Source organism: Plectropomus leopardus, chromosome 8 (assembly GCF_026936395.1).
Source record: "Plectropomus leopardus strain MGB_pleo_1.0 chromosome 8, ASM2693639v1, whole genome shotgun sequence".
Classification (NCBI taxonomy): Eukaryota; Metazoa; Chordata; class Actinopteri; order Perciformes; family Serranidae; genus Plectropomus; species Plectropomus leopardus.
The window spans coordinates 5,619,586-5,636,128 of record NC_142183.1 but is presented as its reverse complement, the minus strand read 5'-3'; the positions used below and the strand labels follow the sequence as shown (position 1 = coordinate 5,636,128).

The 16,543-nt window shown below is 38.6% G+C and overlaps 1 protein-coding gene across 2 annotated transcripts in view; it reads right to left on the bottom strand.

Annotated features, from left to right (window-relative positions):
* Positions 1-16,543, bottom strand: part of ankrd50 (ankyrin repeat domain 50) — a 57,561-nt gene that overhangs the window by 39,900 nt on the left and 1,118 nt on the right. For both annotated transcript variants that reach the window (XM_042492881.2, XM_042492882.2), the window contains exon 2: positions 13,018-14,129. In XM_042492881.2, coding sequence (XP_042348815.2) covers positions 13,018-13,523 — 506 coding nt within the window. In that variant the 5' untranslated portion in view covers positions 13,524-14,129. The remainder of the gene's footprint in view (positions 1-13,017; positions 14,130-16,543) is intronic.

The window sequence follows — 16,543 nt, the reverse complement described above, 5'->3', positions numbered from 1 at the left end:
ATGCTTTCTTTTTAAAAAGTAAAAATTCCCCAAATTTTAAAAAGAAAAAAAAAAATCTCCCAAAACTTGGAGTAAAAGAATCGCCTTTTTTTCTTCATAAAATCACCAAACATTTTTAAAGAAAAAAAAAAAACAAAACCAGAAATGTTTAAAGAAAAAAAAACAAAACAAATAAGCTTTTTTTTTTAAAACAGAAAAAAAATAAATTTTTATTTATTTTTGGCATGTTTCTTCAATAAAAATAAATACAGAACTGTTGCATGGCCCTCTTCTAAGTTATAAATAAAAAAACTCAAGAATTATTTGAAATGCCTCCCCTTTCTGGACCAGCCACTCGCCAGTCCCTGATAATGATTTAAAAATATAAACAAAACAGGGATCTGTAGTTTAAAAAAAAAAAGGTTTTTCAGGGTATATAAGGTGCCAGAGTACATAAAAAGCATTACAATAAAGCTTGTCCATCAAACAGGAGGATGTCCCCGGACCCCCCTGCAGACCCCCAGGCTACTGTCAAAAATCCGAACCTTCAAACAGACCAAATTCTGACCAAAAACATTCAACTCCAGGCTCCTCAATCAACGGCAAGCTTCCTATCCCTCAGATGCAGCCTATTAATGATTTGCCGAAATGTAAACACAGTGCACACCTCTCCTCCGGCCAGCACACATACCTGGGATAACTATTCCAAACCCCCGAGCTCTTCCCAGCCCAGACGAGGTGTGCATTCCTGGCCAGCCATCCAATACTGTCAAAGGAATCTGAAATTTCATCCTCTTCAACCCCCTCCCTCCTCTCCCCGCCGACTCTGCTGCCGCTCTCCTCTCTCCTCACACAACCGTCATTGTGTGCAAAAACCCTCGACACACGAATACACACAGTTCACGTGGACTTCACGCGGACAGGTAAACCTGCAAGGTGTCCAGCTCCAGCCAAGACAGGATTTGGTAGACGGGTGTACCACAGCTGAACAGATTTCTGGTGACAGAAGGCGGCAGTGTGAGCTCTCTGGCTAATAACAGAGTGCTGAAACAACTAGTCCATCATCAAAACACTATTTTACATAGCTGCATCGATTACAGTTTTCTTGGCAAATTTCGATTTCCAATGTTTTAAAAGTCGGATCTGCTGATTCAGATATTCTTTCTAAAAATAAATCCTGTTGACAAATTTAAGCCTCAGTCATTCATAAGTTCTCAAGTCTTTCTTTTTCGAGCCTTTGAGAGCATACACAAACATTTTTTAAACTTTTCTTTAAAACCACTGGAAACATGGCTTGAAAGTGCATAAATAATATCAAAGACACTTGTCTCATTAGGCATCAGCAAAGATCTGAGTGAAAAAAAAAAGCTCTTTTAGCTGCTCAAACTATTTCTCATGATGGTGGGGGCGGGATCAGGTCAATCTGGATTGACAGCTACCTTTAAGCTCAGGTAACATTTTTTTTCCCTCTCAATCACTAGTGTTACAAACAATTCGCTGCCATGGAATTAATAATAACAAAGCCGACGAGATTTAAAGATTAAATGTGACTTAAAAAAGGCTGAAGTGGCTAAATGAGACTACAGAAGGTCTTCACACTGAATACGGCTTCACAGCTTCATTGTGGCGGCGACGCTGAGTCATGCAACTGTAGCGTAGTTTGTTTATAGCCTAAAGTTATATTTTTACTTTTGGCGGTTACGTTTAGGTTTAAAAAATCCTCAAAGTGGAGCTCATTTATGATTATGATATGATTATCTTGCTGAAACGTTTGCCACAGAGCTTATTTTCTGCAATGATCCAAAATCCAAATGGAAAAATCCCATATGCTTTTTGAAGAGGGAACCAAGCTGACACCAACTTCAGAGCTGGCCTACATAAAAAACGTCATCCCTGAGGCACTTTATTACACGATCTCCGTGTAAAAAAGGGCTACATTAGCTTTCAAACTATGTGCATCAAGTTTATGATTGAATTACAACTTTTGAGAACGGGTGCAGCTGCTGTAACAATAATCAGCTGCTATCTGCACTCAAAAACAAATTATTTGGCTCAACAAAAAAATTAACATTAATACTATGGTTTGCAATGATCTTTTTGAGTAATAACAACTTAAAGAAATCAAGTGCAACGTGTGCACTATAGGGGAATTAGCTTCTCTTCTATCATCAAAGGCATTTTTAAGTTGCGTTTACTTTATGACTGATAATGAAACACAAGTTTTTAAGTAATAAAGTATGAAATGTCCTCTGTGTCACAGTTGTTTGGCCTGCAGGTCCCTAAAACAGTCTTAACTGTCTTAACTGAATTTGTCCAGGCATTTAAAGTGGTCTGGTGGTGAAGGGGTTAAATTATCAAGCCATGTTCATTACCTTTACTATCACTTCAATTTAGTTTTAAACCAACTGACACGAACATTTGAATTTAAATTTCCCCATAATATTAACTTGATGTTATTATTAACATTATTATGTCAACATTATTTATCAAAATTATGTTGACAACTTTAAAGGTTTCATTAGATTAATACATTTTAATTGTTATCCTGCAACTGTGCATTTAATTGAGTGATTGGTGATTAGGTTAGGTACTGCTGTTGGTGACTTGAAACATCGTGAGGCGCATGCATGTAAACTCTGAAACATCAGGCTGAAAATCAGCCAATTCCAGTCAAAAGTCAATGGATCAGTGCAGATCTAATCTCTGAAGTTCCTTTAAGCCCTGAAAATAAAATTCCTCAATCAGCTTCTTACTACGAGCGACGGGATCCAAAATTCACAAAACATAAATTTTGCCAAACTTAGAACCGTTCTGATATTTCTTCTGTTTTTTCTTCACTGCTTTGAAGTGGGAGGACTCGGCTAGAAAAGGTTTATTTCCATAAATCAGAGTTTAGCCGTGTTTGAATGAAAATGTGATGACAGTTGTGGGGTTGTTTGCTTTTGATGCCAAAACCACTGTCAATCAAATGTGATCAAAACACGCACACACAGGCCTTATGAAGCAGATCTGCTGAGCTTTTAGTGTTTCACTCTTCATAAATGATACCAGAGGATGCTTTTTAAAACTTGAGCTTTAACCCTTTGAAACCTGGAGCGACGTCACTTTTATGAGCTGCTTTCAGACACTTTTCACAAGTATTTTAACCTTTGAGCTCAAGGCAAATTGGTGCGATTTCTTTCAGAAAGATGGGAAAAAAAGAAAATGACCAACTTAGTACGAATGTTTTACAAATAGCAAGAAATAAGTAGATTTAGAAAATTCATTAAAAAAAGTTACAGTTTTACTAGGGAAAAAATATTTTAAATTATTATAATTATACATTTAAAATATGGTAACTTTAAAATGTTTTTTTCATAGTTTTATTTGCCTTTATTGGTATTTTTTTGTTTGTTTCTTTGTTTTGTTATTGTTAACAAATTTTCAGGTAATTTTCTTGTGCTTTTTACTTATTTCTTGCTCCTCCTATTTTTTGAGTCATGTCTTCTTTTCTTCCTCATTGCCTCAACCCATGTTTTTTTTTTTAAAGAAAACAACCCTGATCTCAAGGGGTTAACTGTTACATATTTAACAAAGATTACTTTTTTTTTTTTTTTTACCATTGTCTTATATTTCGCAGACCAAATGTTTACAGCCGTCCTTTGCCTTTATGACTGGCTCTAAACTCGCATCAACTCTCTGTGAGCTATTACAGGAGTTCAGGCACCATCACATATTTATTTATTGAGTGGGATAACAATAATATGAATGAGTTATGTATGCCCACACAGGCGTGTAGGCACATCCACACACACAAACAAACCCTCACATAAACACACACACCATCCGCCGGTGGTGTGGAGACAGAGGCTGCCCTCAGATTGCTGAGTCATCGTTGCAGCCGCACCAGTACTGCCGTTTCTCCTCATCTGCTCAACTGGAGTTGATGCGTCACACTGGGAGCTTTTTTTTTCTTTTTTTGTTCCTAAAACGTGGCCCTAATCTGCAGCGAGTTTTCCACAGCCGTGCACCACATGAAAGGCACAAGGCCGCTTTCATTTAGCGTCCCTTAACCCCAATAAGCAGGGCCGCCCATGTGCAACAGTCAAAAAGTCAACACAAAGGAAAAATAACCCACAAAGCTCCCTCGAAAACTCTATAAAAATGTCTGAGTTGGTTTTGCCTGAAGCTTAAATGTGCCCCAATTTGAACTGTGTTAAAAATCAGACAAAGAGAGCCAACAGACACTTTACTGTTTCCCACTAATCACACATCATTTAAGGGTTTCTCTCATTTAGGTAACTGTTGGATCACAAGAGGTCAAGATGTCACTGCAGACAGCTACATATTTATTTATATCTCTGGCGTTGCAACTCACAATTTTCGACATTTCCACGATTCAATAACTGGAATTAACTTCTCAAAATGTACTAAAATAAAGTTTGCTGTAAACCCGTAATTCCACCTAAGAATATTCACACTAACTGGAGGCGACCAGACTAGACCCAATCACACCCCTGTTTTATTTTAAAGGACTGTTGGGATTTTCTGATGTGGGGTCGTGTAGCTGGAGTATTGATACAAAAGCTAAGAAATGCTGTGGATGGGGGTCAGCAACAAAATCTATTTCAGCCACCTCCACCACCCAAAAAATCAATATCTATTTAAGTGTATGCTATATTGAGTGTATTTTCACCGCTTTACCTTTCTGTCAGAAAGCCCGTTCAGACGGGGAAAGCCGTTAAAGTCTTTGGTCAAAGCCACCAGACTCCATTGACAAAAATTAATTTTAGCTCAGTGAACACCCAGAGCTGCTGGTCTACTACTGCTGTTAAATTCAGCTGGTGAATTCAAAGGAACTCTTTCAAACGTCTGAGTCACAGAATAGCACCAACAAACGTACTTTTCCTCGGGAAAAAGTCCAGAAAAATATATTTAAAATGATAGTAATAATAATAGTATAGTGATTATAGATTATAAATGTTAAAAATCCAAATAATTACATATATTTTCCCCACCACCTATTTTATCATTGTCACTGATTTTTTATGTTTTATTTTTGTTGTTGTTTTTTTTTTCTTGTGACTTTTTAACTTATTTTTTTGCTCATGTCTTGTTGTTCGTTGCCATGCTTCCATTTTTTGTGAGGAAATCAAACCAATTTGGTTTCAAAGGGTTAAGGCAAAGCAGTGGAAATATTCTTAATATAGCAAACACTTAAACTGAGATAGATTTTTTAGGTGGCTAAAGTATGTTTGGTGCTGATCCGTCCACGCTAATGTCGGACTTCAGCCTGCTTCTCCAAACTGGGACAAGCTGACTGACATCCACTGTTTGTAATTTACTGTCTATGGATAAACACCCCAAACAACACCCCTTCAAAACATCTGAACTGTCCCTTTAACATCACTATTTATCTGAAATATCAACAGTTATCTGGAACAAAGCAACAGGCAAAGTTGTACAGAGAAATGTTTGATGTAGCTGCCAGAAAATCAACATTTTTATATCGTCTTACATGAAAAAAATCTGAACTGCTGCATCAATTTCCTCCTCGGACACGCTGAGGGAATAAAACACAGCCAAGAAACCTAAAATCCTGTTCACAAATTTAAGCCTCAGTCATTCATCAATTCTGAAGCCTGTGCCCTTTACAAAGAAATAAAAAACTTGTCCAGCCGCAGTTCAAACCTAACTCTGTGTTCAGGGGAGAACAGCCCGACGACAGATCCGCGTAAGGTCACACCTAAACTAAAAGCCAGCTTTGTCCCATCAGAAAAAAAAAAAAAAAAAAAACCTGTTGCCTTTAGTGTGACCCACATGGCTGGGTTAAATCCACCTATTTGAAGCCTGCTCTTTTGTCCAGGAGGGAGAAATAGTGAGACATGTTGGACGCAGGAGGCTGACTGGTTGTTTAAATTCATCCAAACTAGAGTCAAAACACAGCGGTGGCCTTTGATAAAGCTTAAAACAAGAGACTAAAGATACAAAGAAATGTGCTTTGGCTTTGTCTAGAAATAAAGTCCTTGATGATACGCTGCAGCCCAAAGTGTCAAACTCTTCAGATAAATCAGCGCAGTGCAGTCACAGGTATCAAGTTCATGTCTGGACGAGATATCGTTTGTACTGGAAGACCTGAAGCAGAAAAAAAGGCAAAGTGAAAGGTGAAACTGCCTTTTATCTGGAGACTCTGGCTCATCATGACCTTTGCTGACAGGCAGCTGCCCCGCTAATGCATCACATTACTTTTAGTAATGCACGAAATAAAAAAAGCACTCTAGTTAAGCTGTGTGATGCAGCTGAAAACAATAACAGTCAGTAGTGAGGATTTTTTTCCAGAAAGCTTCTATTAAGGGTGAAACTTACGATAATCAACCCTTTGAACTGTGCGACTGAAAAGGTCCGCCAGTGCCTACATTGGTATTTTCACTTACTGTTTTCTATCCCAAAAATCTGCACAACCTAAGCAAAAACATTATGTCAGTCAATAAATCATATTAACCCTTTGCAACCTGGATAGACATCAGTTTTCTTGTGCTGCACTGAGGCGCCTTTCACAAGCATCTAAACCGCTTAAATCTGAGCAAATCGGTTTCATTTCATTTGAAAACACGAGGATAAAAGCAAAGACCAACTTGGTAAAGAGTGCCCACAAATTACAAGTTAGGAGAAGGAGGCAGCAAGAAATTAACCCAAAAAATTAGGACAACAGAGAGAGAGAGAGAGAATATAGGATTTTTTTAACAGGAAAATTTCCAAAAACTATTAGAAATTTTTAAAATTATATATTTAAAATTATGTTCCAGAAAAAAATATCTTTTTTTGCTTTTTTTTTCTAATTTTCAATTATTCTTGAGTCATTTTTAGTTGCCCTTTGCACATTATGTAACTTCTTTCATTAAAAAATTAATTAAAAATTCTGAAATTTTTCATCAGATTTTAATAAAATAAAAACCCTTACATATTGATTCAAAAGATTTTTAAATGTAGAAATATACACAAAACATTCTTTATATTCCATTTTCTATTCTTTATTCTTTAATATTCTTAACACGTCATAAGTTATTTGACCAACCTACATTATTTCATTTTTGAGATACGCTCATTGTAATGATCAGAGTGCTAACGCGTTGTGATGATTTTATCATTCGTTTCTCTGGCGTGTTTTTGCACAACAGGTAACGCAGCGCAATGATGTCATTACGAGCCTACGATGTGAAGAAACAGAAGGCTGAAGTCTTAGCTTTCTGCTAACAGAAAAAACAGCGAATGTTTTAGCTATCACAGTTTTTTATTTTAGATCGATATATACAGGATTATATAAACAGCAGCCATTAGAGGAAATACTCAAAATACTAAATCTGCACAGCACGTCAGGTAAGGTAACGTAAGGTCATGACATGATTAAAGAAGCTCTTTTTATACAGTCATGCAAACAAGCTGCAGGAGGTCCATTTTTAAGAGTTAATTATTTTTTTTCTAGAAATTTATTAAAGAATCAACAAATAGTCACAAGTAGTAACAACTATAAATGTGCCCTCAGCAGAGCGCAGATCTCCACCAGGTGAACCAGCAGACGCCGCGGCTGATCGCTGCCGTTCTGGATAATTACAGCAGACACGGTGTTGTACGTTTCAAAAGTATCCCGGACTCTAATAATAAAAATGTGCCTAATCTATTGCAGCACGTTGCACAGAACCGATTGAGTTCTCCTGTTAACAAGCATTGTACAGATATAATTATGAGGATGAATGCATTTTTAATAACTAAAACACAGCCGGAAATCTTGGATCCACGTCGTTCATAGCTGGAATTTTTTAAAAAAGGTATTAACTGTGTCTGCAGGCTACAGCACAACAAAGCAGGAAATAACAACAATCAACACAACTAAAAGAGACAAAAAGAAACCATTAACTATGCAGGTGCCTTGCTTACATGTGCCAGAAGCACAAACTGCAAGGAAAAATGGCCAAATCAACAAAATCTACAATTCTACCAAAAAAAGGCAAAATATGCTGATTCCAAAATGCTCACAGTGTGGTTTGATGCTATGCCGAGGATGTAATACAACTGTGTCGCAAAACTGGACCTTAAGTGGACCACAACGTTTCAGCTGCAGAGTGAAGCTGCAGATGCTCTGGTTCAAAATGAGACCAAACTTGTATATAGATGTCAATTTTTGAGCAGATGTTTTACTTTTGAACCAGTTTCCGGTAAACTTTCTGCCCCTGGCAGACAGTTCAGAGAAGTGAGGAGTCAATGACGATATAAAACAGTCAATAAAACAGGTTTTTCAACAATTGTGAATCACTGCGACCACAACAGATAAATGAGCAAACAGTCATAAGTGTGGACACTAAATTTTAGGCTGATTGGTCTTGTAGTTTGCCAGAAGCTGCAGACAGACAGACAGATAGATAGATAGATAGATAGATAGATAGATAGATAGGTACTTTATTGATCCCGAGGGAAATTTAAGTAACCAGCAGCATATTAAACATACAGATACACAAACTCGCACATACGACCAAATGCATGATCCCTTCCTAAAAACGTCTGTTACAGGTTCCTATAAGTCATGCTGAAATCTTCAAATGTTGTTTTATCAAAACAGCAATCCCAAATTCCAACAATTTTCAGATGACTAAGAAATCCAAAATAAAGTCACATCTGAAAAGCTGGAACCAGTCATTTTTATTGTGTGAAAAGTGTGTCAGTATATTTCAGACATGAAGGGGGTTTATTGAAAGGAAATGACAAAACTTTATTCTGAAATTCAAATTGTGGTTGGCTGTGGCTGCAGATGTACAGATGGGAAAGGCAGTGATCGAGTTGCGCCGAGTTTGGACGTAAACCCTTGTTTGAACCAGTTTCAATGTTTTAACACAAGACTGGTGATTACTAACAATAAACAGACTTGTTTGTCTCTGACCGGGCTGAAGAATTTGACAGGGCCTCTTGCATTCACTCACAAACTAACATTTAAATCACGGCTGAAAGGAGGTCAAAAACTCCCCAAAAACTCTGCGTTAAACGAGAACCTTCATAAATGTAAAGTACAGGCCTAAATCTGTGCAATCAAAGCGAGGCCTGCGAGCTTTTATCCCTGACGTAAATTACTGGTCATAATGTTGGAATAATAATAAAGTTTTACACTCCTCCATTTCTGGTTCTTGTTTTTATTTTTTTTTTTAAACGTCACTGCCAGATTCAGCCGACAATCTTGGCTTCCTGAAACCAGATAGGATCTCGAACAGCAGGCGAGCCGCTCAGATTATTTGTGTACAACGCTGCCTGGAACGCTTTTACACCTGAGATGGTGATAAGGCATTCAGCGAAGTGCTTATTTGGCCCGCAAACAAAACAGGCTGCGGCGATAAGCATGGTGTCTTTGTAGCGCGCAGATTTAGAGCCTGAGGCTGAAAGCAGAATACTTGGCTTCATGAAGGAAAGATGAGCAAACGTGACTGTAAAAAAAGTGTCCGCGACATACAGCGTGACACAGAGCAGAGCTGAAGTGAGAAGTCGGACGCAGCTGGGTTCAGTCTCCGTTTGTGTCCCCACGATAACCTGCTTTTTATCTGAGAGGGTCAAACTGGAGTCATTGGTAGACGCAGCGTGATTACAAGCAGATGACAAGAGGAGCCCTCACTTCCTAGGGCAGTAATACTCAACTTACAGCCCGCTGGCCAAAACTGGCCCCTGACAGGGCCCCCAAATCATTTTCTTACTCACTATAAAAAATAAAGTGATTCACACTGGGGACTGTTTCTGTATTTTTGTATACGTAAGGTGCCAGAGTGCATAAAACAGCATCAAAATAGAGCTTGTTTATCCAAAAAGTGTCAGTGGAAGATCCCCCTCACCCCCCACAGAGGTCCTAGCTGAGCTCCTAATGCCCTACAATCCTTGAAACGTCTTAAAATACTACAAATGTCAAAAGATTGTAGAATTATCCTGAAATGTCTGAAAATCCTAGAAACATCCTAAAATCTAAGAAACGTCCTAAAGTCCTTGAAACGTCCTTAATCCAAGAAACATCCTAAAATCCTACAAATGTCCAAAGATGTTAGAAATGTCCTAAAATCCAAGAAATGTCTGAAAATCCTAGAAACTTCCTATAATCCTCAAAATATCCAAAAATCTTAGAAATTTCCATGAATACTTGAAATGTCCTAAAATCGAAGAATCATCCGAAAATCCTAAAAATGTCCAAAATTCTTTGAAATGTCCTGAAATCTAAGAAACATCTGCAAATCCAAGAAAAGTCCTGCAATCCAAGAAACGTCATTAAATCCTAGAAACATCCTAAAATGTCCTAGAAATCTTAAAATGTTCTAAATCCCAAACATTTGCCCAAAAATCCTAAATATGTCCTAAAACAACCATAAGACCCAGAAATATCCTTAAATCCTAAAAAACATCCTAAATCCCTAGAAACCTCAGAAAATCCTGAAACATCTTGAAATCCTGGAAAAGTCCAAAAATCTTGGAAACATGTTTGGGGCTGCTGCGAACGGCCCCTGGCCTCATGCCATTCTGTAAAAGTGGCCCCTAAGCAGAGACATGAAGTATCTCCGTACTGGGGTAAAAAAGCGTGGGTTGAGCTGTTGACTCTGGTGAGCGATTAGAAAAATTATTTACCTTGCTGAACGTTTGACCTACTTTTCCCCCGTGTGTGTGTGTGATGTTGAGATGGTGCAATAAGCGTCACCAGATGGCCAGACAAGAAGTGTGTATGTGTGTGTTCAATGCTGCATTCCAGCCTGTGTTACATAGACCGCCTGACCTATACTGTGCAGACGAGTCGTGCACGGAGCCCACATACACACACGTGCAGCTCCTTTCGAAGCCTACAATAACAGTCCATCTTGATCGCGTTACATGCCCGGGCAGGGCGCTGGAAGTCCACAGGCCTACTGTACTTCGCATGTGCACTCTGTCTTTCTGCAGTCACTGGGGTCAGTCAGTCAGTGAGTCAGTCAGTCGCAGTTCAAAGCTCCTTCCTCATGAGTCTCCTGCCACCTGAGCTTCGGCTGCAACTTAAAAATATCTGACCTTTCTTGAATCAGAAGCCAAGCGGGGACAGTCCCACCCAGCATGCCACACCAGGGGGGAAAACCAACAAAACCATGACATCAAATAAAGTGGAGAGGCTGCAGAGGCGGAGCTATGCGGTGAGTGTGAGCAGTCAAAAAAAACGAGGGGGGAGGGGTGCATCAGGGTCAGGAGGTGGAGAGGAGTGGAGGGGGAGGGGCTGCATTTTACATTTCTACACAAAGCAGATTCCTAGATTTCAAACACTACCTGGGACCACCAGAGAGGCGGTCAAATTTAATTACCTACAGGGTTCCCACACATTTTTAAAGATGAAATTCAAAACTTTTCCATGATTTTCCAAGGATCCATGATACATATATTGTTTTGTTTCCCCAAATGGCGCTTGTATCAGATTCTATTTTAGTATAATTCCAGCTCTCTGGCATATATGATGAGAAAGATGTAACGCAGGGAGAAAATGAAGAAAACGCACATCAACGTTACACTGACAGCTACAGAAAATAAATTTGCAGTAATGTTACATGTCTCCAAAGCTTATCCATGAAAAACTAAACGTTTCACTACAGAACAAGACTCCATGGCTTTGCAAAAAAGTTCAATATGTTTTAACAATTAAATGACTTTTCCAGGCCTGGAAAAATGTGACTGTGAAATTCAATGACTTTTCTAGGTTTTCCAGGACTGTGGGAACCCTGTGCTTATAACCCCCTACAACATGCATGTTTCAAAAAGAGCAGATAATATGTGCATTTTCATTTTTATTGAACTACAGTGCAGGTGATTTCAGGCAGGGCTGCAACAATTTGTTGTTTATTAGAAATTAACCAGTTTTTTAGAGGGTTTTTTTGTTTGTTTTTTAGAATGAATTGTGGAAATTGGCCATCTGCAAAATGTTTGTTTCCTGCAAAACTCAAACGACTTAACAATCAAGATGCAAACAATGATTGCATCATGCTGCTCCAGTGTGTGATTTTAGACAGCATGCCGGCATCACAGAAGCAAAACATTTGCAAATGATGCAACATTTAACACAATGGTGTCAGCCTCTAGTGTGACGAATGTGTGTAACCAGAGCTTTATAAACAATAACAATGGCATAACATGGCAATGACAATCATTTACCATCTCTGTTGTATGCGGCTGATGTCGTCTCCTGCTATGTAAGGAACTCCATGACCTTAACGTTTTTCCATTCTGTTAGCAGCTAACTTAACTTAGCTGCAAACTGATTTTAGCTCCTTTTAAAATCTCCCACAGTGGGTCGCACACATAACGTCATCAAAATGTCACACTTGTGTTGCAATTTTGCCGCCCCTCTCTGTGCAGTGTGGCAAACCAGCCATAACACACAAAGGCCAATATGCCATACACATAAAGCAAACAACAATAAACACCAATATGGCTTAAACATAACACAAATGGTCAGTGCAACAATTTTGTGTTTCAACAATATCAAAGTATGTGAAGTATGTGAAAAAAATAATACAAGTTCAAAGAGTCTGAAAGTCTCAACGCCATCAAATGTGGATTAAGGCGAAACTTTTTGTTAGATAACATGAATTTAAGAAATGCTTAAATCTACCATCTAACAGTATTTTATTTAACTTTATACTTTATTCAACATGAAAACAGTGTTTTATGAAACTTTATTAAAACAGTAGTTTATGTAACTTTATTTTAGGGCAGTAGATACTTTATTTGTAACAGTAGTTCATTTAATAATTCTGTATTTTAGTAGTTTACAGTAGTTTATTGGAGATTTCAAAATATCAAGCTATATATAATGTATCGCGATGTAGCCTAAAAATATAGTGATATTATTTTAAAGCCATATCACCCAGCCCTAATACCAGCATAAGACCAATATATCGCCTGAAGTTGTGCTTATCTTTTAAATCATGTGGCTGTGATTGACAGTAAGTAGCATAAAGACAGTATGTATTTGTGTGTGTGTGTGTGTGTGTGTGTGTGTGTGTGTGCTCTTTTGTTGGTTCTTACCTCTTAAATGCCTCTGTGGGGTTCCTCTCACACTCTCCAGGCTGCAAAGTGCTCTGCACAGTTGGGTCGCGCACCTTCTCCTCGTATCCCGGCACCAGCCCGCTGCGGCAGATCTGAGCCACCAGACCTCGGATGAACCCGCCGACGCACAGCGTGTCCGAGTCGTCCGCCCGGCAGAAGTGGAAGGCCAGGCTCTGCTGCTGCAGGCCGCGGTGTGTTCCCTGAGCCGATGTGGGCCACAACAGCTCAGTGCATAAAGCCGTTTTCCCGCTTCCTGGACCCCCCACCAGCAACACCCCCCAGGAGCTACCTGACTTTGTGGATCCTGCTGTCAGGGTGCCGGGGTTGGACGCACCCCCGCCGGGCGTCAGCGGGGGCTGCTTGCTGGGAGTGCTGGTCACTCCGCTGAGGTTGTTGGTTTTCTCCTGGAGGCAATGCTGGATCTTATGGAAGACCCACTCCCGGCAGTAAAAGCGTTTCCCCTGCAGCAAACTGGTTTGGGCCATTTTGATCTACTGCTGCTGTTCCTTCTCTTCATAGGGGTCCCGTCATTCTGCCCCTCACATTCTCAACTCCAACAAAGGTCGGCTGTAAATTTGAACATCCATTTCTCCGGCTGAAATTGTGCCTCTCAGAAAAAAAGCAGGTCTCACCGTCCTTGATGTTGAGAAAAAGCCAGAGTGAGTGAGTGAAAGCAGAGAGCTGCTGCAGATGGCAGGAAAAGCAGCCGAGCTTCGGTGCGTTACAGAATATCTAGGTCAAAATAAAAAAATAAAAAAGGAAATCAAAATTGAGGCTCAAACCATAGATTTTCCACCAACTTTTTCCACAGCTTCCCCACTGGATGAACCGAGTGCTCCTTGTTATTATGAGTGTGTTGCTTTAGCATGGCGCTGGGCATGGCAAGGCACCCGGCTCTAGAGTGCATCCACTGGCAAACTCGAGCCACCGCCGCTTGATACAATTAGCCATGGGAGTTGCTGATATATTTCCGCTGATGCATTTCAGATGCTACCGGGGGTGACCAAAACGCGTTTCCATTACATTAACATGGAGGAGGCTGCCAGCACGGAGTCAGTTTCTCCAATAACATACGAGGCCTGGCTCTTTCCCTGGAAAACAGAGACAGAAATAAAGGCGAGATTAGGACACAATTCAAATGCAACTTTATGCTTTACGCTGATGCACGAAAGGAGACTGAAGAGGAGTTTGTTGACATAATTTACAGTCTTGAAGGGGAGGACGTGGTAAATCAGTGCAGTTATTGGCTTTAAAAACATATCCCACATAAGCTGCAACTCTTTGCCATGATGAATTATGATGCGCATCACTGTTAGAGCTGTTTTCCAACCTACAAAGAAAGACAACCTACAACCTCACGATTAGTTTACGATTCAGAGGGCTACGATGTGATGATAAAACGATCATCGATGCATCTTCATAACTGCAATGCACTGATGCATTTTTTTGTAATCAACCATTTTATTCAATTATTTTTTTATGCATATTTTTTTAATACATTCTATATGTTTCTTTACAGATTAGCGCTGGGCGATTATGCCTAAAATCAATATCACGATTAACTGAACATTTGCCTCGATTACTATTAATGAACGGTTATTTTGCCTGCGGTTTGTTATTTGCCCTTGTAGTTTACTGACGTTATTTCATTGTGGTGTTGGAGTGTAATAAACATATGATGCATTATTATTTATTAACTCTTTAACAGGTGTTGTAACTGCACAGCTGACATTTTTTGTGCTCAAACTGCTTCACTAAAAACTTGACAAAACCCAATTTCATTTTATACAGACGTTTTTATTTGATGCATGTTAGTATTTTGATTTTACTGTAATTCTTCAATTTAATCATTAGTACATGAAATTATAAATAAATAAAGATAAATCAAGTTGTCTGAATCTGAATCTGACTATTTGCTTTTTCCACCATATATTTAAACAGATTTTATTTCTGATTTTGATTCATTATTGTTTTTATATTATTGTATTTGTTTATTTTATCAAGTTAAAGAAAGGGTGAAAAAGGGGAACATACTTGTGGCCCCAGGCCCCCAAATCACTACATCTGCCCCTGGTGACAATAATAAGAGCTCAGCAAGCTGCTTCTAAATAATTCAAAGTCTGACTAAACCCGAAACTAACACAAAGTAATCTGTAGAAGTCTAAAGAAATCACTTTCCACCTCTGAATATTTGGATGTTTGCTCTGTTTGTCTCTCTCTAACCGAGCTAACAGATCAGCTGATTGATCCGCGATCATAAAAACGCCGAACACTCAGCTGTTTTCTGGAGTCAAATTCACTCAGTTAATTACGTAATTGTTCAACGCTTCTGTTGTCTCTGTGTTTTGGTGTGAGCATAAGACTCACGTCAGATGTGCTTCCATAAACTCGTTTTTTAATCCAGAAGGTGCCGGTTATGTTGCACATTATTGTTTAAGATATTTTCCATATTGTATTTCTTGTGTACGTGCAGTGTCTCTTTTTTATGTTAATTTATGTATTATCTATATATAAAAATAAAGACTATTTAATGACTTAATATTTGATATTTTAAGACTTTTAAGGACCTGCAGACAACCTGGTTATCTCTATTGTTGCAGCATAAATTATCACATAAAGTCTGCAACAGTTTGCCAATATGTATTGTGATGCACATAATTGTTTCAGATATCTTCTAATCTACAAAAAAAGGGTTAACAGCATGTCTACAGTTATCAGACATTGAAATTCAATGCCTTTAAAGACTTTTTCAAGATCATTTTTAACCAAATGTAAGACTCATTCTGATAAAAAAAAAAAAAAGACCTCAAATCCTAAATTCTTAGACTATTTGGTGACTTTCAGGAGCTAATATTTAACATTGTAATACTTTATCAGGACCTGCAGACACCCTGAAAAACTCGTTTCATGCAGTAAAACATATCCCATATAAGCTGCAACAGCTTGCCAATGATGCATATTATTAGTATAGATATTTTCCAGTATACAAAAAAGGATTAACCAACATGTAAAACTCATTTTGACAAAAAAATTATGACCAGATGGATAAATGAAGCAAATTATGACCTCAAAACCTAAGTTCATGACTATTTAATTACTTTAAGACCGAACATTTGACATTTTAGTGGACCTATAGATACTCTATAACTCTATTCTTGCAACAAAACATATCCCATATAAGCTGCAACAGTTTGTCAATATGTATGACGATACACATTTTTGTAATAGATGTTTTCCAACTTACAAATAAATGGCTAACTATTCTTGCAGTACAACATTTCCCATAGACGCTGTAACAGTTTGCCCTTATGTATTACACGATGCACATTGTTATATTTATTTTCCAGGCTGCACAAAAAGGGTTAACTCTATTCCTGCAGCTACAAAAAGGTGCAAGTTTCGGTGCTTTCATCCTCCACAACCCACATCACTGCCTGCCTGCCCTGCAACTAAATTCTTGGCAGGGGTTCGTCCAGTTTCTCTAGTCTATCCACTGATCCCCCCC